At 45.3% G+C, this 26,050-nt stretch overlaps 3 protein-coding genes across 4 annotated transcripts; all 3 read left to right on the top strand.

Moving 5' to 3' along the window:
- Positions 1–4,344: 4,344 nt before the first annotated feature.
- Positions 4,345–5,260, top strand: LOC311120789 (transcription factor MafG-like; the record flags this gene model as incomplete). The annotated part of the gene is made up of 2 exons (XM_084195365.1): positions 4,345–4,407; positions 4,787–5,260. Exons 1-2 carry the CDS (start codon positions 4,372–4,374, stop codon positions 5,258–5,260), a joined length of 510 nt encoding a protein of 169 aa, XP_084051491.1. The 5' UTR covers positions 4,345–4,371.
- An 8,857-nt stretch (positions 5,261–14,117) lies between these two features.
- Positions 14,118–16,403, top strand: LOC311120795 (uncharacterized protein; the record flags this gene model as incomplete). Its single annotated transcript, XM_084195371.1, has 5 exons — positions 14,118–14,131; positions 14,439–14,592; positions 15,080–15,208; positions 15,814–16,206; positions 16,332–16,403. Exons 2-5 carry the CDS (start codon positions 14,440–14,442, stop codon positions 16,401–16,403), a joined length of 747 nt encoding a protein of 248 aa, XP_084051497.1. The 5' UTR covers positions 14,118–14,131; position 14,439.
- On the top strand, positions 16,221–25,262 carry LOC311120799 (uncharacterized protein). 2 transcript variants are annotated; one of them, XM_084195376.1, is made up of 9 exons: positions 16,221–17,315; positions 17,601–19,411; positions 19,732–20,309; positions 22,148–22,372; positions 23,227–23,343; positions 23,504–23,587; positions 23,899–24,015; positions 24,107–24,192; positions 24,473–25,262. In XM_084195376.1, the coding sequence occupies exons 1-9, from the start codon at positions 16,525–16,527 to the stop codon at positions 24,621–24,623; spliced, it is 3,960 nt and encodes a 1,319-aa protein (XP_084051502.1). In that variant the 5' UTR covers positions 16,221–16,524; the 3' UTR covers positions 24,624–25,262. The 2 variants fall into 2 exon arrangements, with proteins under 2 accessions (XP_084051502.1, XP_084051503.1); XM_084195377.1 differs by lacking the exons at positions 22,148–22,372; positions 23,227–23,343; positions 23,504–23,587; ... (1 more) ...; positions 24,107–24,192; positions 24,473–25,262 and adding an exon at positions 21,311–21,610.
- The last annotated feature ends 788 nt before the right edge of the window (positions 25,263–26,050 follow it).

Here is a 26,050-nt window from a genome sequence, read left to right as displayed (position 1 = left end):
ATTTCATTTAAAAAACATTTATAAAGTTTTACTCTTTAGATAAAACTATACTAAATATATTCACGTCACCAAATATTTGATTAAAACTGTTTTGCAATGAAGGTCTACAGTAGCCTCAACAGAACTCAGTAGGGTAGCACCATGGTGTAGCTGGAGGACAGCTAGCTTCAGTCCTCCTCTTGGTATATTGACTTCAATACAAAACCTAGGAGACTCTTGGTTCTCACCCCCTTCCATAGACTTACACAGTAATTCCGGAGGACATCCTCCAACCTATCAGAGCTCTTGCAGCATGAACTGACATGTTGTCCACCCAATCAAATGATCAGAGAAGTAATCTAGTACTGAAAGCATAAGCTACAGCTAGCTAGCACTGCAGTGCATAAAATGTGGTGAGTAGTTGACTCAAAGAGAGAGAAATACAATAGTTGAACAGTTTTGAACAGATTAATTTCTTCAAAAAATTAAGGAGAAGCGCGAGAGAGAGAGAGATATTTCATCTTTTTTTTCACTTTCAGTTTCACTTACTTAGCTAGCATATGCAGCTAGCTAGTTTAGCCTACTCAAAACACCTTGCTCAAACAGAGGGATGCTAGTTAGCTAGCTGGCTATGACTATCCAACACAACACTTGAACTCTTCCAAGTCAAGGTAAGCTTTTAGTTTGATGAATGTATTGCCACCGGGGCCCGCCGGTGTAACTGCTAAACTGCTTAGTGACTATACACTGTAACATTACTGCATGATTGTAGCCGGTTTACTAATGCATTAGTTCTATTAGCTGTTGACTAGGACGTTACTTTAGCTAATATGGTGACAACGATGTAGGCTGTGTGTAGCTGTTATGATACGGTTTGGCTTGGAAAGTTTTTTTCGCCTGGTCACATACAGCTGATGTGTTGTGCAATGAAGTCCACAAACGATGGGAAAAGGTGAGAGGAGGAGAGTGCATAGATGCCAGAAGGAATACAACGTGGCTGCTATGAAAGTGAACTGTGTTTACGTGTGATCAAGGGTGTAGTCATTTAGCCGATTCTGTTGAAAAAAACGTTTCTTAAAACGGAAGCAAACGGGGATAAACATACCTGAATTTGTCCAATAGAAACTCTCGTTTGCAACTGTTGGACTAATGATTACACTCTAGATCAGCTAGATGCAGGCGGTGTTGAACGTGTCACTGTCTGTTGATCTGTGTGCACCTACGTTGTAATCTTCCATTCACAGGCTAGGTTGGAACAACCTCATGATGGGTACCAGGGAACATTAGAGTATCACGTAGTAGCCTAAACCTATCAACGTTACATTGAACTGGGTGAATGGAATATGAATGAAAGTCATCCAATATGCTGTAATAGACATAAGGCCATGCAAAAATATTTATATATATATATATATATATATATATATATATATTGTCCTCCCTCATCATAAATGGCACTGACTGCCACTGAGTAGTAGTAGTAGTATAGTAATATCGTAGTTGTAGTGGGTGTAGTATTGTAGTAGTAATGTAGTGTTCGACATTAGTGACTTGTATTATAGGTAGAGGAGGCTCGTTGGCACAGATTCCTGGAAGCTCAGGGCTTTGTGGAATGTGGTGTGATGTGTGTGGTGTAGTGTGTGTGTGTGTGTAGTGTGTGTGTGTGTGTGTGTGTGTGGTGTGGTGTAGTGTGTGTGTGTGTGTGTGTGTTTGTGACGTATGTGTGACATGTGTGATATGTGTGTGTGGTGTGTGATGTGTGATATGTATGTGTGTGTGTGTGATACGTGTGTGTGATATATGTGTGTGTGGTGTGGTTTGACGTGTGTGTGGTTTGCCGTGTGTATGTGTGTAATAGGTCTATCTAGAATGGACGCGCTGAAAAGACCACAACCAGGTGGTGAGGTTAGGCAACAATAATAATAATAATATAATAATATAATATGCCATTTAGCAGACGCTTTTATCCAAAGCGACTTACAGTCATGTGTGCATACATTTTTACGTATGGGTGGTCCCGGGGATCGAACCCACTACCCTGGCATTACAAGCGCCATGCTCTACCAATTGAGCTACAGAGGACCATACATCTGCAACGCTGATCCTCAACACTGGGGCCCCTCAGGGGTGAGTGCTTAGTCCCCTCCTGTACTCCCTGTTCACCCACGACTGCGTGGCCAAGCATGACTCCAACACCATCATTAAGTTTGCTGGTGCCAGGACAACAACCTCTCCCTCAATGTGAGAAAGACAAAGGAGCTGATCGTGGACTACAGGAAAAGGAGGGCCGAACACGTCCCCATTCACATCGACAGGGCGTAGTGGAGCGGGTCGAGAGTTTCAAGTTCCTTGGTGTCCACATCACCAACAAACTATCATGGTCCAAACACACCAAGACTGTCGTGAAGAGGGCTGCACCATCGAGAGCATCCTGACCGGTTGCATCACCGCCTGGTATGGCAACTGCTCGGCATCTGACCATAAGGCGCTACAGAGGGTAGTGCGTGTGGCCCAGTACATCACTGGGGCCATGCTTCCTGCCATCCAGGACCTACAGTATATACTAGGCGGTGTCAGAGGAAGGCCCAAACAATTGTCAGACTCCAGTCACCCAAGTCATAGACTGTTCTCTCTGGTACCGCACGGCAAGCGGTACCAGAGCGCCAAGTCTAGTTCCAGCTTCTACCCCCAAGCCATAAGACTGCTGAACAATTAATCAAATGGCCACCCAGACTATTTACATTGACCCCCCCCCCCCTTGTTTTTACAATGCTGCTATTCACTGTTTATTATCTATGCATAGTCACTTTACCCCTACCAACATGTACAAATTACCTCGACTAACCTGTACCCCCGCAGATTGACTTGGTACCGGTACCCCCTGTATATAGCCTCGTTATTGTTATTTTATTGTGTTACTTTTTATTTTATTTTTTACTTTAGTTTATTTAGTAAATATTTTCTTAACTCTATTTCTTTAGCATTGTTGTTTAAGGGCTTGTAAGTAAGCATTTTACGGTAAGATCTACACCTGTTTTTGGGGTTAGGGTTTGGCGCATGTGACAAATAACATTTGAGTTGAACAGCTTCTCGATAGGCCTACATTGTTTTTTCAATTCATTCATTATATTTCTTCTTCTTCATTAGGAAAATAAAAACCTCAGAGCTCCACTTGTTTTTTAGTCCCTTCTCTAGACGCTCCATCCCACCTTCCTAGAAAAACAGAGAGAGCAGAAGGGAGGAAGGGAGGAAGGGGGAGTCTTATTGATCTATGCAGTTTGGGGTGTGACGAGAGAGAGGTCAATCAGTGTAATGCTACACGTGCCGCTAGTTGTGAATTAGTGAGAGAGAGTTATTAACTTGCAGCAGAGCGTGAAATATAGAAAGACAACAAGAAAAGAGAGGTAGAAAGAGAGAGAGAAAGAAGGGTATGGATGGGGATGAGGCATAGAGAGAAAATGGAGAGGGGGAGAGAAAGAGAAGGGTTGGGAGAGAGGGGGAGGGGAGGGAGGGAGAGAAGGGAGAGAGAGAGAGAGAAGGGAGAGGGGAAGAGCGGCGAGGTCAGGAATACGCTGAGTCATCCTGACTGGTCTCATGATGATCGCTCAGCGGCTGCAACAATGGCTGCCCTTCATCACACACACACACGCACACACACACAGTGCTACGGGACAGCGTCTTCACACCTCTGACTGAATGAGGCTTGTTGTGTGGAGCAATGACCCAGCTAGCACCTCTCTGTGTGTGTGTAGAACTGATCTCATCTCATTCACAGCCCTTGTGTTTGTCCCTTCTCTCTTTTTGTTGGTCTTTCTCTTTCTCCATCTACTTGCTTCTCTCTCTCTCTCTCTCTCTCTCTCTCTCTCTGTCTCTCTCTGTCTTTTTCTCTCTCTCTCTCCTCTCTCTCTCTCTCTCTGTCTCACTCTGTCTCTCTCTGTCTCTTTCTCTCTCTCTCTCCTCTCTCTCTCTCTCTCTCTGTCTCACTCTGTCTCACTCTGTCTCTCTCTCTCGCTCTCTCGCTATATATATATATATATATATATATCTGTGTGTGTGTATGGTATTATCCAATACTCTTATCTCTCTCCCTGTTGGTCCCTGGCCAACCAATCAGAATGCTTGTTGGGTGTTCTAGAACTCTGACACCACAGGCACTGCCACACTAACCACCAACAAACAGGAAGTGTCTGTTTGTATCTGTTCTCACTTTCACTGTGACAGTTTGTGGATGAGTTGCAGATTTTCTTATACTGAGCTAAGCACTGCCTCCTCTCTCTCTCTCTCTCTCTCTCTCTCTCTCTCTCTCTCTCTCTCTCTCTCTCTCTCCCCCTCACTCTCTCTTGCTCTCCCTCCTGTCTGCAGGTGTTTTCAGAGGGAAGTGGTTCTCGTGGCATGACGACCACTAATAAGGGAAACAAGGCCTTGAAGGTAAGAACTCATGCAGGACTGATGTGGACTTGCTTGTTTGTATGTCACACAGACAGAAGTATATGATGATGTATCCAAGTACTGTATTTTCTGTCTTACCTGCTACTGAGGGGTGTCAAACTCATTCCACGGATGGCCAAGTGTTTGAGGGTTTTTGGTTTTTCCTTTCAATTAAGATCTAGACAACCAGGTGAGGGGAGCTCCTTACTAATTAGTGACCTTCATTCATCAATCAAGTACAAGGGTGGAGCGAAAACTGGCAGACACAAGGCCCTCCGTGGAATGAGTTGGACACGTGTACTACGGCCTCTCCATGTCTCCTTCCTAACTCACCTCCCTCTCTCCCTCCTCCCCCTCCCCCTCCTCCCCCCTCCCCCAGGTGAAGAGGGAGCCGGGGGAGAATGGGACCACCCTGACAGATGATGAGCTGGTGACTATGTCCGTCCGGGAGCTCAACCAGCACCTCCGCGGCCTCACCAAGGATGAGATCCTGCAGCTTAAACAGCGCCGGCGCACCCTGAAGAACCGTGGCTACGCCGCCAGCTGCCGGGTCAAACGGGTCACCCAGAAGGAGGAGCTGGAGAAGCAGAAGTCACAGCTTCAACAGGAAGTGGATAAGTTGGCATCGGAGAACGCCAGCATGAGGGCGGAGCTCGATCACCTGAGGTCGAAGTATGAGGCGCTACAGAGTTTCGCAAGGACTGTGGCGAGGAGCCCGGGGTTGGGGTTAGGGGTCGGGGGTCAGAGGGGAGGTGGTGGGGTTGGGTCGGTGATCGGGCCGCTCATACCGGGGAAAGTGGCAGCGACGAGTGTCATCACGATAGTGAAGTCGAAAACAGATGTGCGGTCTTAGTAGCGGGCTGGGTGAAGGAGGGATGAGGGAAAGGAGAAGAGATGAGGAGAGGAAGCTAATTAGGACTATTTAAAATGAAACCATTGGTCAGTGCATCGTCATTGAGCACAGGACAGAATTAATCAGGTGAGGTGGCCCCCCTTTGAGAAAATATCACGCCATGGATAGTAGTTACTGTGTTTCTACTGTTATTTTGTAACTGTGTGTTGTACACGAGGTCCAAAGTTGTCATTTCTATGTAATGTAGTTATGCGTGTGTTATGTCATGGAGTACTATGAGTTTCATCCGTGGCCGACGTTCGTTTTGGTATCATTCTATTTGGCCGTGTTTTCACTGATTTATTTTATTTTTTTACCCAACGGCCTTTTGTACTCACAGGCACATCCTCGTTCTGCAGAAACAGCTTGCAGAGCCATCAAATTAAACAAAATGTTTCATAAAAATGACCTGGAATAGTATTTTGTAAACAGGGAAGTTTGCAGGCTCATTGCACAAAATTGGTACTTTTCACCCCTTTTTCGTGATATCCAAATTGGTAGTTACAGTCTTGTCCCATCACTGCAACTCCCATACGGACTCAGGAGAGGCGAAGGTCGAGAGCCATGCGTCCTCCGAAACCCGACCCTGCCAAGCCACACTGTTTGCTTTAACCCGCCCCAATGTGTCGGAGGAAACGCCGTAGAGCTAGAGCGCAATGGGTCAATTGTGCGCCGCCTCATGGGTCTCCCGGTCGCGGCCAGCTGGGATCGAACCCGGGTCTGTAGTGACGCCTCTAGCACTGCGATGCAGTGCCTTAGAGGCCTAAATAAGATCTGGTGCAACCAATTACCTTCAGAAGTCACATAATTAGTTAAATAAAGTCCACCTAAAGAGGTTGTTTTTTATTTTCATTTCATTTTCATTTTTATCACAGGGACCTGTGCTTAATGTTGTGCACTGACCAATTATCACCATATTACCAATCTTTATACAGGCCAGGGGGGGTCTAGGCATCTAATCGCCAAGTGTTGTCCTGTTCCTGTCTGTCTGGGAGTTGTGTACTATACTGTAGTATTAGCTATCGGGATTACATTGACTGACACGTGCTTACAGTGGCTTGCGAAAGTATTCACCCCCCTTGGCATTTTTCCAATTTTGTTGCCTTACAACCTGGAATTAAAATTGATTTTGGGGGGTTTTGTATCCTTTGATTTACACAACGCACTTTGAAGATGCAAAATATTTTTGGGGGTGAAACAAACAAGAAATAAGACAAAAAAACAGAACTTGAGCATGCATAACTATTCACCCCCCCAAAGTCAATACTTTGTAGAGCCACCTTTTGCAGCAATTACAGCTGCAACGGCTTTTTTCTGGCCACTCTTCCGTAAAGCCCAGCTCTGTGGAGTGTATGGCTTAAAGTGGTCCTATGGACAGATACTCCAATCTCTGCTGTGGAGCTTTGCAGCTCCTTCAGGGTTATATTTGGTCTCTTTGTTGCCTCTGATTAATGCCCTCCTTGCCTGGTCCGTGAGTTTTGGTGGGCGGCCCTCTCTTGGCAGGTTTTTTGTGGTGCCATATTCTTTCCATTTTTAAATAATGGATTTAATGGTGCTCCGTGGGATGTTCAAAGTTTCAGATATTTTTTTATAACCCAACCCTGATCTGTACTTCTCCACAACTTTGTCCCTGACCTGTTTGGAGAGCTCCTTGGTCTTCATGGTGCCGCTTGCTTGGTGGTGCCCCTTGCTTAGTGGTGTTGCAGACTCTGGGGCCTTTCAGAACAGGTGTGTATATATACTGAGATCATGTGACACTTAGATTGCACACAGGTGGACTTTATTTAACTAATTATGTGACTTCTGAAGGTAATTGGTTGCACCAGATCTTATTTAGGGGCTTCATAGCAAAGGGGGTGAATACATATGCACGCACCACTTTTCCGTTATTTATTTTTTTCATTTCACTTCACCAATTTGGACTATTTTATGTATGTCCATTACATGAAATCCAAATAAAAATCAATTTAAATTACAGATTGTAATGCAACAAAATAGGAATTAATGCCAAGGGGGATGAATACTTTTGCAAAGCACTGTATGTGACTAGGCAATTCCTTTATTCAAAAACTAACTGAAAAATCAACATTTTACTGAAAGATTTCTAGAATTTAAATAAGGTCAATTTGAATGTTTTTCTAATTTATTGTTAGATTTTTTATTTATTTTTTGGGGGGGGAATGGCAATAACATACTAACGTTACTATGACTATGAGGTATTTTGTTGACATGGCCAACTGTCAAAATAATTATTTGAAAATAATTTTTATTTTCAGTTTTTTAAATAGTGGACTGTCCAATCTGTTAGTTGGGTGTAATTCTCACAAGCTATACCATAAAGTTATCAGTGTGAGTGACGTTACGTGTTCTTCAAAGGATTCTTTGTCTACATATGGTCACATCTTGAATTTTATAAATTACATAGAGTATCTTTACATTATTTATAAAATACCTTTAAAAAATAATCAAGGTTAAAACCTGTTTGATATCTCCTCTGTTTTGCAATTGTACCAAAAGTGGCTTAACTATTGAAGTTGATCGGTTTGTTTTTCTAGTGACTAGGCGCGTTTGGTTGTTATGGTGACCGTGAGGCTAGCGCGTGGTGGTGTGACGTTGTAATGTACAGTACGTGACGAGGTAATGATAATATTATTGTTCACTATGTTGTTGTTATGGATATGTGATGCTGTTTTAATTTAAAGAGGGTGATGTAATCGAAGGTACCTATGCTCAGCCTATATCCTTATGTAGTAGTGGTGGTTGTATTAATTGACAATGTTTATTAATACTTAATACACGTGTTATTAATGTGTTATAAACATGTATTACATCAATTACAAAGTCTCTCTGAATAGGAACTGTATATTCAGCAACTCAATAAAACGTCTAAATGTATTCAAGCCTGAATATTCCAAATGAGTTAAATAAACTGGGAGAGTAAAGATATTGGGTAGAATAATAATAATAATATGCCATTTAGCAGACGCTTTTATCCAAAGCGACTTACAGTCATGCGTGCATACATTATTATTTTTTTGTGTATGGGTGGTCCCGGGGATCGAACCCACTACCTTGGCGTTACAAGCGCCGTGCTCTACCAGCTGAGCTACTGAGGACCACTAGAAGATGCACCATTTCCTAGGATACCCAAACTACTGCAAGGGCGTATAGAATGGTATATGGGCCTACAATTACATCACCCGTACTCTTTGAATAAGTTATCTTTTTGTGACGTGATTTATATAATTATTTTCTTCTCTCTGTATGTAATTTCTATATATGGATATATTTAATGCAGACTTCATTGTCGATGTTTTCGTTTGTTTGTTTATCCTATTCTGTGAATGCCAGGGAAGTAACACTGTTGTCTGCACTGTTGTCTTAAGGAACAAATACAATGGGTTATTGCTATCTGTTTATATAGGGGCCGGGTCATAGAAATCCTGTCATTCAAGAATTATAGAATGAAAGTTTCCCTGACCGAGATGGCTGATTTTTCAGTCATGTTGCTAGGATGCCAATGTCCATTCTACTGTTCTATATAATTATGTGGGCCAGGTATGGTTTGGTCTGTCTAAAAGCAGGGTTTTCCCACAGACATGAAGTTTGTTACTGCGTTTTCTCCTGTCCAGTTTTACCCACGTAGGTTCTTGTGTTATTTGGGTAGTTAGTTGAATTATCTGCAACTCCTAGAGTACAAATGATCAATTTGCACATGGTTTTATAATCACCCTTATAAAACTAGACAATATTAAGTATGTTTTGCTTTGGCGGCCCGCCGGAACCTTCATAATAGTGTGGGGGAAACCCTGCCATAGGCTTACAATGGAAGTTACTGCTGTGCAGTAGATGGGAATGCTCTGTTCTCTCTCTCTCTTCACACAGTAGCTAAATGGGGAGGAAAGGGGGGAGGAAGGAAGGAGGAAAGGGGGGAGGAAGGGGGGAGGAAAGGGGGGAGGAAGGGGGGAGGAAGGAAGGAGGAAAGGGGGGAGGAAGGAAGGAGGAAAGGGGGGAGGAAGGAAGGAGGAAAGAAGGTGTTAAAAGTACAAAAACAGTTAAAGCCACAGGAATGGTTGCACTGATAACCCATCTGCGGGTTTGATCAACCGAGAAAGTACAGAGTGCTGCAAATCTCGACTGAAAAGGTTTGATAAGAAAGAACCCTTTCCTTATCTATTTAACATTGAAACTCACACATCTGGCATTTAGATGTATGTACTGTATGTATGTGATATATGTAAAAAAATATATTTTTATTCTCTTTTTAAATGGGAAAAAATATATTGTTTGACTGGTGATCTGTGAAATTGTTCTGATGGAGTTTTTGGCCCTCGTAATCTCTTTCCCACCCCCCCACCCCCCATTTGCTTTTGTAACTTCTGATGTTGTTATTCTACTTTTGACTGTGGCAAGTGCTGTGGCGTTTCAACATTCTGTGAGCAATGAGTTAAAGGTTTTTTGGAGAAAAATGTTAATATATTCAAATGAGATAACGAGAAGGAAAAAGTGGCAGTTATATTAGTTCAGTTTGTTTAGTTTTCGTTGTTTTGTTGATTTGTTCCTCCTCTCGTTGTCGAGCGCACATGTATGTTGTCGTGGTGACTGTTGTCAAGTGAATGTCTATATGCAAAAACTGGGTGGGGCTTCAGGAAGGAGGCGGATCTAGAAGAGCTAGAGGAGTAGTGATGTCGTGGTTGGTCGTCAGCTTAATAAACTGCAGGTAGAGTGTGACTGAGGTCAATATATTTTATACAAAGTGCTTATCTATATAACTATCTATACGTGATCATAGTCAAATCTCAATTGATCAACTCTAAAATTGTGTTATTACGCACATCCTCACTGGGTTGCTCAGACGAGCCAAACAAAACCTAATAATCTGTGTTCCTTCATATAAGGAGCATTGTCAGCCAATAAAGTCCAAACTGCTTTCATTAAGTTTTAACTTCTGGAGGACATTACAGGCTAACCCACTGGATTCCTCAGCCCCCTCTCCCAAACTGGCACGCATACACACAAGCATGCGTACATACACACACACCATACACACACACACACACACACACACACAGTCTTGTATAACTATCTTTGTGGGGACACACAATTCAGTCCCATTCAAAATCCTATTTTCCCTAACCCCAAAACCTAACCCTAACCCTAAACCTAATGAAACCCTACCACTAATTCTAACCTTAACCATAAACCCCCTAGAAATAGCATTTGACCTTGTGGGGACTAACAATATTTGTGTTTGTTTACTATTCTTGTGGAGACTTCTGATCCCCACAAGTATAGTTAAAAACGTATACACACACACACACACCATTTGTTATCCGATTAAATGTATTTATTGTACTGCTATAAAGTATTGATATGAGAAACCTATAGCTCAGATATGATCATGGTCTATTCGCTCTCTCGCTCTCTTATTTTATTTTATTTTGTTGCTCCCCCCCCCTCCCCTCCCCTCCCCTCCCCTCCCCTCCCCTCCCCTCCCCTCCCTATAACACACCACATGTTGGGTCGAGTGGTGAGCATATGACTATATGACTCAGGGGTGTTTCTGTCTGTGCCTCCCTAATGACACCCTATTCCCTATATAGTAGCACTACTTTCCACTACAGCCCCAGGGCCCTGGTCAAAAGTAGTGCACTATAAAGGCAATTAGGTGTCATTTGGGACACAACCTGTGTGTGTCTCCAAAGTATACAATGATCAGTGAAAAGCTATAAAAACAAGTAGTAGAGTTTGTGAATATGGGAATGATTAGTAACAAATTACCTGGACATAAAAATAAAAAAATCTGTGTTTTGTAAAATGTTCTGTATGGGGTGTAATACATGATTATATTACAGTGTCACAGTACTTTGTATGGGGGAAACACCCAAATGTGACAGTGAGTCCATTTAATTGTAAGTATTTATTAGTGAATAACTAAATTACTGTACTTTTTTTGCTATTTGTAGATAAGTAATGCTGATGTATTGGTAACCATGGAAATTAACTGTTTTGTCATCGATCCTTTAATTTATTGATGTACATACTGTATTGTTTGTTGATAAACAGTTGACTTTATTTTGTATATGACCAATAAACACAATTTGAAAAGGACCAACTGTATCTTCCCTTATTGTTCCATAGTTAAGTAGCCTGATTCCAGATCAGTTTGGGCTGTATAATAATAATAATATGCCATGTAGCAGACGCTTTTGTCCAAAGCGACTTACAGTCATGCGTGCATACATTTTTACGTATGGGTGGTCCCGGGGATCGAACCCACTACCCTGGCATTACAAGCACCATGCTCTACCAATTGAGCTACAGAGGACCACATGTATGAGCCATGAGCCAACAGACAGGCATGACAATGACCATAGGAGTTGGCAAAGACTGCACAAACTGATCTGGGACCAGGCTATAGGCTATAATGTGACTATATGATGATGCCTGAAATAAGGCTTTCTAGTCAGTCAAATTGAAGACTTCTTCAAGTCCTAGGTACATTTTATAGTCTATTCTGTTGCTTTATATTATTACAGTATTGGAGTCTGCCTGATGATCTGATAAGGCATTATTTTATTTATTTTTTCATTTAGCAGACGCTCTTATCCAGAGCGATTTACAGGAGCAATTAGGGTTAAGTGCCTTGCTCAAGGGCACATCGACAGATTTTTCACATAGTCGGCTCGGGGATTAGAACCAGCGACCTTTCGGTTACTGGCACTACGCTCTTAACCACTAAGCTACCTGCCGCCCTTCAACGTTGGTGTCAAAAGTAGTGCACTATATAGGAAATAGGGTGCCATTTGGGACACAAACAAAACCACAATTTCTCTTTCCAGTGGAATCCAGTTAACAGTGGGGCGACTGGGAGGATGACCTAATTCCAGTAACCTCTCAGGGGTGGACGTATTTCTGGCCCAGATATTAGTAAAACAGGACAGAGGCCTCAGTTGCTGATCTAGACCTGGTTTATCTCTCTATACTGTATACGGCCATACAGTGCATTTGGAAAGTATTCAGACCCCTTGAGTCTTTCCACATTTTGTTACATTACAGCCTTATTCTAAAATTTATTAAATAGTTTTTTCCCCCTTAAATATCACATTTACATAAGTATTCAGACCCTTTAATGAGTACTTTGTTGAAGCACCCTTGGCAGTGCTTACAGCCTCGAGCTATTTGGGAAGTTTCTCCCATTCTTCTCTGCAGATCCTCTCCAGCTCTGTCAGGTTGGATGGGGAGCGTCGCTGCACAGCTATTTTCAGGTCTCTCCAGAGATGTTTGATCGGGTTCAAATCCGGGCTCTGGCTGGGCCACTCAAGGACATTCAGAGACTTGTCCCGAAGCTACTCCTGCGTTGTCTTGGCTGTGTGCTTAGTGTCGTTGTCCTGTTGGAAGGTGAACCTTCGCCCCAGTCTGAGGTCCTGAGCGCACTGGAGGAGGTTTTCATCAAGGATCTCTCTGTACTTTTCTCCCTTCATCTTTCCCTCGATCCTGACTAGTCTCCCAGTCCCTGCCGCTGAAAAACATCCCCACAGAATGATGCTGCCACCACCATGCTTCACCATAGGTTTCCTCCAGACGTGATGCTTGGCATTCAGGCCAAAGAGTTCAACCTTGGTTTCATCAGACCGGAGAATCTTTAGGTGCCTTTTGGCAAACTCCAAACGGGCTGTCATGTGCCTTCTACTGAGGAGTGAGTGGCTTCTGTCTGGCCACTCTACCATAAAGGCCTGATTGGTGGAGTGCTGCAAAGATTGTTGTCCTTCTGGAAGGTTTTCCCATCTCCACAGAGGAACTCTGGAGCTCTATCAGAGTGACCATCGGGTTCTTGGTCACCTCCCTGACCAAGGCCCTTCTTCCCCGATTGCTCAATTTGGCCGGGCGGCCAGCTCTAGGAAGAGTCTTGGTGGTTCCAAACTTCTTCAATGTAAGAATGATGGAGGCCACTGTGTTCTTGGGGACCTTCCATTTATCTGACCCCTCCCTCCCTCCATCTTTCTCTCCCTCCATCCTCCTCTCCCTGTTCACATGACCATTTGTGACCTCTTAATTACGTGAGTAACGCTTGAATAGTGATTTATGCATTCAATTTGTGTTTTAGATAGGCTAATAGGCCTACATGCGTTACAACCCATGGGCTCCTGTTTATACAAGAAAAATAGGGTAACATCATGCATAGCATATGTTGATCCATCGACCTTACATGGACATATACTTTATGCAGCACTATATAGAATAGAAACAAACAAACAAATACACATAAAATGTATATTACAATGGACGTTTACCATAGGGTAGAATCATGTCCATAAATCCTAAAATCAGCATTTATTTTGCTGATCCGGCAATTCATTATCAGTGGTCCAATGGACGTGCTACCAATAAACATAAAGATCTCTGGATGTAGTTTTTCTACTGTTGTATTACTGTCCTCATAATGAACCATATTTTGTTTACTCAACCTATTAGCCAGTAGCGTCTGTAGGTGGCAGGAGCAAATCTCAGACAGAAGATTAGTCCATCAAAAATACCTGGAGAGTTGTAAAATACGGACCGGAGTACTGTTTCAGCCGTTTCACATGTTTGCCAACTAGCACTTGTAATACAGTAATATCAAGACAATACAACTAATTATCGCTAATATACACAATATATAGGTTAACTCATGACATTATAGACGTACTTAGAAAGTGGGACTCGGAGTTAGTATTGTGTTCGATCTTGAATCCAAATCCACCTGACGTAAAATTCCATGACGTGAATTGTAGACGCCATGACAGTTTCCTCCAAACTGTCAGTTTGTTGTCTCGAGGAGGCGGGTAAAATGTAAACACAGATGATCTCTCTTGCAAATTCGTTTAATTTAAAAGTTTTAAAGGCATTCGTTAAGCAATATTTTTACGACTGTTTGTAAACTTTACATTCTATTAATTTAACTTTGTGTTGTTTGATAAAGTTGGCGCTATTTTGTTGAATGATTAGTTGGCCGTTAGCTAACTTTCTAGATAACGTTAGCTGCTAGTTAGCTAGATTAGCAAACAACTGGTTAAAAAAAAAACTATCGTTATTTCGTGATCATCAAATAATGCCGTGCTCTAATATCGAATTAACGAAACACATCGTTTTGTTACAGAATGGAGGACTATGAAAAGTTCATACAACGCCGACATTACGAACTGAAAAGCAGGCATAGCAACCACAACAAGAACCAACGCCGAACACTGGAATGTACTCGCCACGGATCATCAGCAATCCGTTTCCATGGCTCACCCATCCTTCCTCCATTGGTAAGGCTTTTTGTTGTTGTATAGCTCTGTGGATATCACTAAGGTTACATATCACCACTTACATGTTACATGGTATGATGCCTGTGAGGAATGATGGAGCTAGTTATATGTTAGCCTGTGAACCAGTCTTTTTGCATGACGATTCCATACGGAGTTGGAAAGAGCAGAGAAGACTGGCACCCAGGCTAGCTAACGTTAGGTATTTATAGTCTTAAATATGAGAACCTACTGTTAAAATAATTGTTAGCAAGGGCTTTGCTGCGACTATATGGTATATGCATATTACTTTCTATTTTGGGTCCTGACTAATGATATCTATCATTATTAAGAGGGGCCTCTCATGGCAAGACAAAGATTTGAGTCCCAAATGGCACCCTATTCCCCCCAAAAAAGCCCTATGGGTCCTGGTCAAAAGTAGTGTACAGTAAAGGGAATAGGGTGCCATTTGGGACGTAATCAAAGTCTGACTGTGTGTTCCCACTCCCAGCTCACAGGAGTGCAGAGAGAAGAGATGCAGAGACACAGAGAGGCAGCCAATAGGATGACGGATAGAAGGAAGACTCAGCCTTCTGATCCTAGGATGTCCTATGTTCAGAACATTCTACACAGTGTTCAGGTAAATCCACATGAATTTTAAGTCATATAGGGCTGGTTTCCCGGACGCAGATTAACATTATTGGAGACTAATTTTTTTGTGCAGGACGAGGCTGGGAAACGGTCCCATAGAATTTAATTGTGTGCACCTGCTACTTCAGCTAACTTACTGTATTGCCTAGCCTATAAGGTGAAAAGTGTGTCTTTATTTCCTAACAAAGTTATGATAACTAATCATGTAAGCATACTGTGTCCATAATAAGTATATAGGTTATAGGTTGAGAGCTTTTGTGAAAGAGCACAATTAGAAAGATATGGCATATAGAAGCAAACCGGATGGACATCATGAAAATGATCGGAGAGGTTGAGGGTAGAGGAAGTTCAGGAGTAAAAACAAACAAAATAGAATTATTGTAAAATTGACTGTGTCCATAAAATCTATATAGTATGTATAAGCTGGAAGTAGAGGCCTAAGCATTGTTGTTCACTAGTTTACTCCAATTAGGGAAGGGGTGGTGGGGTTAGAAAGTCATCAAGGGAAATATTTGTTTTTAGTTATGATTGTTTTCATTTGCCTGTTGTTATGGTAATATGTGTTTTTTATTTGTTTTCTGTCTGGTATTCTAGCTGAGACGAGCACCAACACTGGAGGAGTTCTTTCAGGGTGAACCAGGCCTAACACTGGAGGAGTTCTTTCAGGGTGAACCAGGCCTAACACTGGAGGAGTTCTTTCAGGGTGAACCAGCACCAACACTGGAGGAGTTCTTTCAGGGTGAACCAAGACTAACGGCAGCCAAAACTACCAACCTCCACCACAGCAACGTTTGCCAGGTTCTAGCGTCGCAGAATGATGATGTCACCGAAACCAAGGACAGCTTGCCGGGGTCGTCCTCCCCACCAACCCGAACCGTCATGCATGATGGGAAAGCAGGCATCCTCGTCCAAGGTCCTCCCATGACGTCAACAGCCTACGGCGCCTTCACAACAAATCACCTTCCAACTCTCCATAACGCCACCACTGTGAGGCACCTTCCAACTCTCCATAACACCACCACTGTCCTTCCAACTCTCCATAACACCACCACTGTGAGGGACACCTTCCTAGGTAAGCTGGTCTGTGACCCAACGACACCTTCTCTCTCTAGAGAGGCAACCACACACACCAACCGGCTTGCCCCGCAAACAGAGACCCGGACCAGGGAGAGACTCTTGTATGACCAGGATAGGACCACCAATGTTGGGTGTGTTCTGGAGGAGGACCTGGGGTTAGGAAGACCAACCGTGGATCCTCCAGCTGACATAAGCCACCAGTCTTCGGGGTACGTGACGTATGAAAACATGGAGGCCACCTGTGTCTTGAGTCGGACCGAGGCTGGGGAGAGCATTATATCAGGGCCTGAGGAGGGGACACCAGTTGGAACGGGGGGATTTTTCCTACAGAACACCTCCGATACAAACACAACCAAGGCATGTAATATCATCAGCCATCCCCCCGTTGATGCTGAAGATCTGGAGGAGGGGTCGTCCCCGTGTGACGATGACCTCATAACTGGTCGCCCTGTAGAGGAAGCGAGTGTGACGTCGTCCTGGTGTAATGACGTCATACCAGACTATTTAGAGGAAGCGTTGGTGACATCGCCTCTACAGAGCAACAATATCACATGTCCTGTAGAAGACCTCATAGCAAGTCATCCAGGAAAGAAGGAGTGTAGTACTACTAATGTTGATGTAATTTCCCCCCAGCATCAAGCCTCATTATCACTATCAGACCGTCCTGATCCCAAGATTGTAGTGACATGTCCTCATACTGAGGCCTCGACACCGGACCTCTGCAAACCAGATCAGAACCAGGCGTCAGACTTAGACCTGGACCCACAGGAGGGACCATACCGGCTCAGCCTCCAGACTCTTCTAAAGAAATCCCAGGCAGCTTTGGAACGCCCCAAACCAGGGAGGAACCAGCCAGAACCAAAGACCCAGACTGGAGATGTAGACTTGGACCCGGAATCGGAACCACTGGCAGGGCCGTACCGCCTCAGCCTCCAGACCCTGCTGAAGAAGTCCCAGGAGCACCGGAGACGGCAGCGTCAGCTGAAGAACCAGGCCAAGGCCTCTACTTGTCCTGTAAGGTAAGAGTTTTATGTTATGTTATTCATCTGTTTTATTGACTCCTGTAAGTTCTTTTTTCAGGTAAGTGGGGCAGACACATTAGAGGTTTTTAAATCCCATTTGAAAATCCACCTTTTAGTCTGTCTTTTCATCAGTGGTTTTCCTTTTATTTTAGACGTCTTTTTTGTATTCATCTCTTTTATTGTCTTCTGTTTTTTTATCTCCTTCATTTGAATGTTTTTACTGTAAAGTGTGTTGTGATTTTATATGCAATTTAAATGATATTTAGTTGTATTTTATTTTAGGACCCAGGAGGCCTCGACACACCAGAAGATGGAGGAGGAGATCAGTTTCTCAGACAAGGAGAATGATGAGTTCCCCCAGTTAGGGAGAGGGGTGGCGGAGGGATTGAAAACCCGGGACTGGGATGGGAGGAAGGATCATCTGGGAATGGGAGTCCAGTTTTCCGGACCGCCACCACTGGAGATATTCCCTAAGGAAGCGTGGGTTCAACGTGAGGAGAAGGAGAGGTCTAGTATTGTGGAAAGAATGGGACTCAACGAAAAAGTATGTCACAAAGGAATAATGAAGGAATTGGAGGCTGGAAATGGCCCTACACATTTGGTTGGTCTAGGAGGAGACACCCAAACCCAATCTCCCCCAGGAGTGGACATTGACGCTGGATCGGCAGCCCAAGACATCCAGCTACACCTCTCACCAGACGTCACAGCAGCACCGTCAACACTAATGGACAACCTTCCACATCCTATCTCAGCCGATGCCTCCATAACCCAGGAATCATTCTACCTAGTCAGGGAGAAGAGCTCTACCCTGCCAAGGCCTTCCTCTCTGGGGGGAAATAGGTTCCAGACCGTCCCTACCCCCCAGTTTAGTATGAGCCCTATCCGCTGTAAGAGTAAAGGAAACAGTGGAGGAGGAGGTGGCACCCCCAAGAGGCAGATCCTGGTAAACACACCTTTGAATGTAGACAACGAGGTGGGGTCGGGGACTGGGCTGGGAAAGAATGATGCTTGGGACCAAAGTCATCTTCATAGAGCGACCCTAGTGGCTTGGGGTGGTATATCACAAGGCTTTATTGCTCCTATAGCTCCTGTAGTGGCCAGGGGTGTTCCAACACCTATGGGTAGGAGCTCAGACCAGGCGGAACAGATAGCCCAGCTGGAGCTGAACCTGTCCAGCCTCAAAGCACTGATCTCAGACCTGGAGTCCACGCTCACAGAGACACCAGGGAACCACCAGACACACAACAGCAGCCAGACTGATAATATAGACCAACAATACCAATACAGGGACTATCATACACCTGACAGCCAGGCCTTACAGACAACAGGGAACCAGACGCACAACAACAGTCAGACTGATAATAGTAGTAACCTTACCATGGACCCGCCGCACAAATACATAGACCACCATACACCTGAGAGTCAGACAGAGAGTAACCTTACTGACAGTGACAAAGGAAGAGGGGGTGGCGGTGTGAGGTCAGCTGATAAGATGGTGGTGGTCCCCTGTAGAGTCCAGTGGTGTGACAGCGTACCTCCATTGGTCAAGGAGGTGGAGATCAGTGTTACAACGGGTTACAAAAGACAAGATGGTCGCCAGCAGCAGCCTCTTGCAGCGCGCCAAGTCACCTCCCTCACTCAGAAGATGAGAGTTCCTGACGTGTTCCGGAAGGTTCCATATGATGTCATCAAGGTTCCGTCGGAAGTCATCGAGGTTCTGAAGGACGTCATCAAGATTCCGGCATCACACAAAACAACTTCCTCCGTCCTCTCAGACGCCAGAAACAACCAGCGCCAGCCAATGGAGTGGAAGAGTGATCCGGAGGACCACGCCGACTTCCTGTCCATCAACCAATCGTATGACGTGGACACGCCCTCAGGGCTCTGGCTCCAGGGAGGGTCAGGGTCAGAGGGGTCGTTGAAAGGTCATGACCCCGCGGGGAAGCAGCTGACCCCTGAGAATGGAGAAGTTGGTCAGGGAGGGGCGTCAAGGGCCAAACGTAGACTGGTCATGCACACAACAGAGGAGAACGGGGGAAGAGGAGGAGGACGAAGAGCAGTGATGGTCAGGCCTCACTCCAGTACTCCTAAAGGTAGGCCAGCCTATGTCCACAGTGGATTTAGATTATATGTGAGTATGTTAGGATATCTTCCTGTCTGAGGTACAGAGTTAGAGATACAGAAATTCAGATAGCAATGGCTGTCATCTCAAATTTCATATTCATTCAATATTTTCTCAATCCATTATATAACATTCAGTGGCTCCAAACTCAAATAAGAAGTTAATGCTATTTATTCATTAATTATAAAGGCAACAAGTGCAAGACAAATGTTTGTCAATCCATAACTCTATATAATCCAAATCAGACCCCTAGCTAGCCCTTCATGTCTGACTGTTACCCCTCCCTCCTAGCTGCGGTGCGGTCGCACGGTCAGGAGAACCAGCAGGTGGGATCCTGTTCCAGTCAGGAGAACCAGCAGGTGCGATCCTGTTCCAGTCAGGAGAACCAGCAGGTGCGATCCTGTTCCAGTCAGGAGAACCAGCAGGTGGGATCCTGTTCCAGTCAGGAGAACCAGCAGGTGGGATCCTGTTCCAGTCAGGAGAACCAGCAGGTGCGATCCTGTTCCAGTCAGGAGAACCAGCAGGTGCGATCCTGTTCCAGTCAGGAGAACCAGCAGGTGGGATCCTGTTCCAGTCAGGAGAACCAGCAGGTGCGATCCTGTTCCAGTCAGGAGAACCAGCAGGTGCGATCCTGTTCCAGTCAGGAGAACCAGCAGGTGCGATCCTGTTCCAGTCAGGAGAACCAGCAGGTGCGATCCTGTTCCAGTCAGGAGAACCAGCAGGTGCGATCCTGTTCCAGTCAGGAGAACCAGCAGGTGGGATCCTGTTCCAGTCAGGAGAACCAGCAGGTCCATCTGGAGCTGACCCATGCAGCCCAGATCAGAGCCCTGAAGGAGGAGCAGAGGAGACAGCAGCAACAACTACTGCAGGTGAGAGAGACCGCTGACCCCCACCTCAATATGACCTCAATATGACCACAATACAGCTACTATATTACTACTATAGCTACAATACTAACCACAATACAACCTCTAACAGGTTTGGGGTCAATCCCATTTCAAATCCAGTCAATTCAGAAAGTAAACCAAATTCCAATTCCACATCTCCTCATTGAAAAGCTTTGAAGAGAATTGGTCATTGGAATTTCAGTGTACTTCCTGAATTGACCAGAATTAAAAGGGAATTGACCCCAACCCTGACCTCTAAACAATAGAGGAAACAGCAGCAACAACTACTCCAGGTGAGTGAGACCGCTGGAACGCAATATGACCACTACACTAGCAACTCCAATAACTGTGAAATCTAACCAAGGTCACCTATAAAACCCATCTAGCTGGCACCTGTATCCCTCCCTGCCTGCTTCACTCCCTCTCTCTCAAATCCTCTCCCTCCCTCTGTCTTTCTCTCTCCCTCTTTCTTCTCTCTCCCTCCCTCTGTCTCTCTCCCTCCCTCTCTCTTTCTCTCTCCCTCTTTCTTCTCTCTCCCTCTTTCTTCTCTCTTCCTCCCTCTGTCTTTCTCTCTCCCTCTTTCTTCTTTCTCTCTCCCTCTTTCTTCTCTCTCCCTCTTTCTTCTCTCTCTCCCTCTTTCTTCTCTCTTCCTCCCTCTGTCTTTCTCTCTCCCTCTTTCTTCTCTCTTCCTCCCTCTGTCTTTCTCTCTCCCTCTTTCTTCTTTCTCTCTCCCTCTTTCTTCTCTCTCCCTCTTTCTTCTCTCTCTCCCTCTTTCTTCTCTCTTCCTCCCTCTGTCTTTCTCTCTCCCTCTTTCTTCTTTCTCTCTCCCTCTTTCTTCTCTCTCCCTCCCTCTGTCTCTCTCCCTCCCTCTCTCTTTCTCTCTCCCTCTTTCTTCTCTCTCCCTCCCTCTGTCTCTCTCCCTCCCTCTCTCTTTCTCTCTCCCTCTTTCTTCTCTCTCCCTCCCTCTGTCTTTCTCTCTCTAGTTCTCGGATTCTTAAAAAGCCCCAGCTTGTGCTGTTACATCAACCTTAATGTTCCTCAAAAGAGAGATGGGGATCTCAGCTGGCTCCTTGGCTAAATTACATCCTCACTCACACACACACACACACACACACACAGCTTGTGCAGACTGCAGACATATGCCCATTATAAGGGACCTTGAAACTCTCCTCCTCCAGTTTTAAGGACCAGGGAGTGATTCTACTATAAATGTTTCATTGGAGCTGTAAGAGGAAGGCTGGCTGAGTTTGGCTACCTCACTGTGTGTGTGTGTGTGTGTGTGTGTGTGTGTGTGTGTGTGTGTGTGTGTGTGTGTGTGTGTGTGTGTGTGTGTGTGTGTGTGTGTGTGTGTGTGTGTGTGTGTGTGTGTGTGTGTGTGTGTGTGTGTCTTAAACCCAAGGACAACCAACACATTAGCTGGCATCCTTGTATTTCCCCCTCTGTGTGTCCTTGCCCCATTCATTTAAGTGTCTCATAGCTTCAACAACACCATCATTAACAAGCTGTTTAATTATGAGACCTTTGTCAGGTCTTCTTCTTTCCCCCTCCCTCCATCATTGATGATGTGTTGCCTGTAAAAGGAGGTTAGCTGGGCCGTGGATAGAGAGATGGAGGGATGTAGGGTAACTGGGATGGAAGGAGGGAGGGAGGGAGAGGGGGATGTGATACAGAAAAGGAGAGGAACATTAGTTTAATTCATGAGGGGTGCTGGTTAAGTGCCAGATAGTCGCGCTGAGCGCCGCTGCTAATGGTCCTCGCTCTCATCCCTCTCTCTCACCTCCTCTCTCTCCTTCCCCCCTCCCCTCTCTGCTGTCTGTCAGATGCTGGCCATACGTTACCAGCTACTCCAGAGTTTGTCCTTCCCTGTGTCCTCCTGCCCCACATCCAGCTCACGTCTAGAGGACAACACGACCTCCCTCCTCCCCCTCTCTTCCATCCCTCTGTCCTCCATCCCCCTCTCCATCCCTCTGTTCTCCCCCTTTCCAGGATCCCCCCTTCCAGATAACCTCTCCTCCCTCCTTTCAGACCCAGACTCCCCCCCACAGGTACATTTAATTCCCACCTGACTGACTTAGTTTCTATATTTGGATCATCAGTTTATAGTCAACAAGTGAGGAGCACAACAGTTAGTTGTAGGATTATTCAGGTCAGGGTGTGGGGGGGGGGGGGGGGGCTACAGCTACAGTTGGCCAACAGTTGAAAGGACCTGGGTAGGAAATTAATTGGTTGTCATTGACGGAATTAGTATTCCTCTCTCTCTCCCTCTCTCTCTCCCTCTCCCCACCACCTCCTCTCCTCCTCCCTCCTCTCTCCCCATCCCCTCCTCTCTCCCCTCCTCCTCTCCTCTCTCCCCACCCCTCCTCTCTCCCTCCTCTCTCCCTCTCTCCCCACCCCTCCTCTCTCCTCTCTCCCCACCCCTCCTCTCTCCTCTCTCCCAACCCCATCCTCTCCCTCTCTCCCCACCCCTCCTCTCTCCCTCTCCCCAACCCCATCCTCTCTCCTCTCTCCTCACCCCCTCCTCTCTCCCCCACCCCCCTCCTCTCTCCCCACCCCCCTCCTCTCTCCTCTCTCCCCACCCTCCTCCTTTCTCCTCTCTCCCCACCCTCCTCCTTTCTCCTCTCTCCCCACCCTCCTCCTTTCTCCTCTCTCTCCTCCTCTCTCCTCTCTCTCCTCCTCTCTCCCCACCCCTCTCCTCTCTCTCCTCTCTCCTCTCTCCCCAACCCCCTACTCTCTCCTCTCTCCCCAACCCCCTCCTCTCTCCTCTCTTCTCTCCTCTCCTCTCTCCCCAACCCCCTCCTCTCTCCTCTCTCTCTCCTCTCCTCTCTCCCCAACCCCCTCCTCTCTCCTCTCCTCTCTCACCACCCCCTCCTCTCTCCTCTCTCCCCTCCTCTCTCCTCAGTCTTCCAGGTGTCTGTCTGTGTGTTACCGCCCCCTGGTGGCAGCAGCAGTGAAGGGCTACCTAACCAGGAGGCTCCTACGCACAGAGAGAGTGGGACAGCTGCTACTTACCATCAAGGTGACACACACAGTCATGCACACACACACATTTACACACGCACGCACACACACACACACACACAGCCCATCATGGGATTTATGGAAGATGTGATTTAGGATGTGTGTTTAATGTATTTTTGCTGTGTGTATGACTGTGTGTGTGTTGTCCCCTCCCTCAGGACACGCAGCAGTTCCTGCAGGCCTTCCAGCCCCAGAGCCCTGGGAGACAAGACCTGGTGCTGCTGGAGAGAGTCACACTGCAGGTTAACTAACACACACACACACTCTGGCACGCACAACAGTCTCTATACACACACACATACACACACACACACACACACTGGCACGCACAACAGTCTCTACACACACACTCTGTCTCACTATCTACCCCCACACACACACACACACACACTCTGGCACGCACAACAGTCTCTATACACACACACATACACACACACACACACACTCTGGCACGCACAACAGTCTCTACACACACATACACACACTGTCTCTCTGTCTACACACAGACACACACACAGACAGACTAATACTCGGGAGTGGTGTCTTGTTCCAGCTCCGCTCGGCGCGTTATGAGGTCCAGGACATCTTCTTCTGTGTGTCAGCTGGAGACAGGATGCAGATCATCAGCTGGGACAGACAGCTGGCCAGGGAGAGGGAGATGAAACGCAAGGTAACTACCTGGGTGTGTGTGTGTGTGTGAGAGAGAAAAATGAATGAGTGTTTGTGTATCTAACTGCGTGTGTGTGTGTTTCTGTCCACAGACTGGGGAAACAGGGTCGACCAGGGGGAAGAGTTCTCTGTCTGCTGCTACACAGAAAGTCCTAGAGAGGAAGAGAGGAGTCTTGATGTGAGTCCTGTCAGATAAAATGTCACTAGACTAGATAGTTATTGTATAGAAAACAGACATTGTCAGAGCTGCTGAGCAAGACAGTGAGTGTATGACTTGTATGTTCTGAGTTCAGGGTTAAGGGGGCTAAGGTTAGAGTTGTGTTAATAACATGTTTGGTTATAAAGAGCCATACTTCTACCCAAGCTAGTACAGCACAGCTAGTGACTACTGATACAAGTAAAAGAGACCTACCGTCTCTGTCTCACCAATAAACCTATTCCTCTTCTCCTCCCATCAGGACGCAGAGGGGGACTGGAGCTGGGGTTGTAGCTGGCCAGAAGGGCCCTCTGGCTGGGGCAGAGGAGAACGTTGTGAAGCAGACACGTGGGTCTTTTCGACCCAACCCTCAAAGGGTCCCCAAGACCACCCCGTCCCGCAGACCTCGGTGAAGATGGTCTACTGGACCGGGAACTGGGTCGTGTTAAGTTTTGGCACGCCGTAGCGAAACGTTTTGCACCGGAGAACGAAAACAAGCGTTTCTTATTGGACAAGTTAATGTTCGTATTCGTTAGTGGAAATGAATACTGTTGATACCTAAAAAGATACACACACACACACACAATCCATCTCACGTAGCCCTAAAACGATACGCCCCTATGGTCCCTGGTCAATAGTAGTGCACTATAAAGGAAATGGGGTGCCATTTGGGTTGCATCCATAGTGTTTCTTGCTAACCAGTGTACATCTGGAAAGTATTGTATTTTAACTTGATTGTATACTACAAAGGCACAACTCACTGCATTCAAATGCATCTTATCTACTACATACTGTATGTGACAATCTATTCTTACCACAGGACCTCAGGACTTGTTTTTGGACACAGCGTTTGTAATATGTTAGTTTTACACATTCTATACTATTTATATTTGGTATACCTGTTTTTGGTACAGTATTGGCATAGCAATGCAACCAAAGGCCAGAAAACTCAAGTCTGTTTTTTAAGGTCTGTTCTGAGTGTTCTTCTTTCCTACTGTTTTTGTTCTAAATTATTTGGTATTTATTTATGTGGTTTTTAATAAATGTTTTTATAAAAAATTTACTTGTCAGGTTTTATTTTTTTCCCCAGTCAAATCCTGAAGTTTGATTGTAAACTGAACAAAAATATAAACATAACATTCAACAATTTCAACGATTTTACTGAGTTACAATTCATGTAAGGAAATCAGTCAATTGAAATAAATTCATTAGGCCCTAATCTGGATTTCACATGACTGCCCACCCACTTGGGAGCCAGGCCCAGCCAATCAGAATTAGTTTTTCCCCACAAAAGGACTTTATTACAAACATAAATACTCCTCAGTTTCATCAGCTGTCTGGGTGGCTGGTCTCAGACGATGCTGCAGGTGAAGAAGCCGGATGTGGAGGTCCTGGGCTGGCATGGTTACACGTGGTCTGCGGTTGTGAGGCCAGTTGGACATACAGCCAAATTCTCTAAAACGACGTTGGGGGTGGCTTATGGTAGAGAAATGAACATTCAATTTTCTGGCAACAGCTCTGGTGGACATTCCTGCAGTCAGCATTCCAATTGCGCGCTCCTTCAAAACTTGAGACATCTGTGGCATTGTGTTGTGTGACAAAACTGCACATTTTAGAGTGGCCTTTTATTGTCCCCAGCACAAGGTGCACCTGCGTAATGATCATGCTGTTTAATCAGCTTCTTGATATGCCACACCTATCAGGTGGATGGATTATCTTGGCAAAGGAGAAATGCTCACTAACAGGGATGTAAACAAATTTATGCACAACATTTGAGGGAAATAAGCTTTTTGTGCATATGGAAAATGTTTGGGATCTTTTGTTTCAGCTTATGAAACAT

The sequence above is a fragment of the Coregonus lavaretus genome (assembly GCF_964263955.1).
Source record: "Coregonus lavaretus genome assembly, contig: HAP1_SCAFFOLD_666, whole genome shotgun sequence".
In the NCBI taxonomy this organism is placed as follows: domain Eukaryota; kingdom Metazoa; phylum Chordata; class Actinopteri; order Salmoniformes; family Salmonidae; genus Coregonus; species Coregonus lavaretus.
Note: the sequence above shows the minus strand (reverse complement) of the source record. Positions and strands in the feature narration are given on the sequence as shown.

What these genes read in the sequence shown, in the direction of transcription:
- LOC311120799 (XM_084195376.1), top strand. Translation starts at nt 16,525, where the DNA reads ATGGAGGCCACCTGTGTCTTGAGTCGGACCGAGGCTGGGGAGAGCATT. An exon ending in ACCCAGACTCCCCCCCACAG is followed by an intron (nt 22,373 to 23,226) that starts GTACATTTAATT and finishes CTCTCTCCTCAG; the next exon opens with TCTTCCAGGTGTCTGTCTGT. An exon ending in AGCTGCTACTTACCATCAAG is followed by an intron (nt 23,344 to 23,503) that starts GTGACACACACA and finishes CCCCTCCCTCAG; the next exon opens with GACACGCAGCAGTTCCTGCA.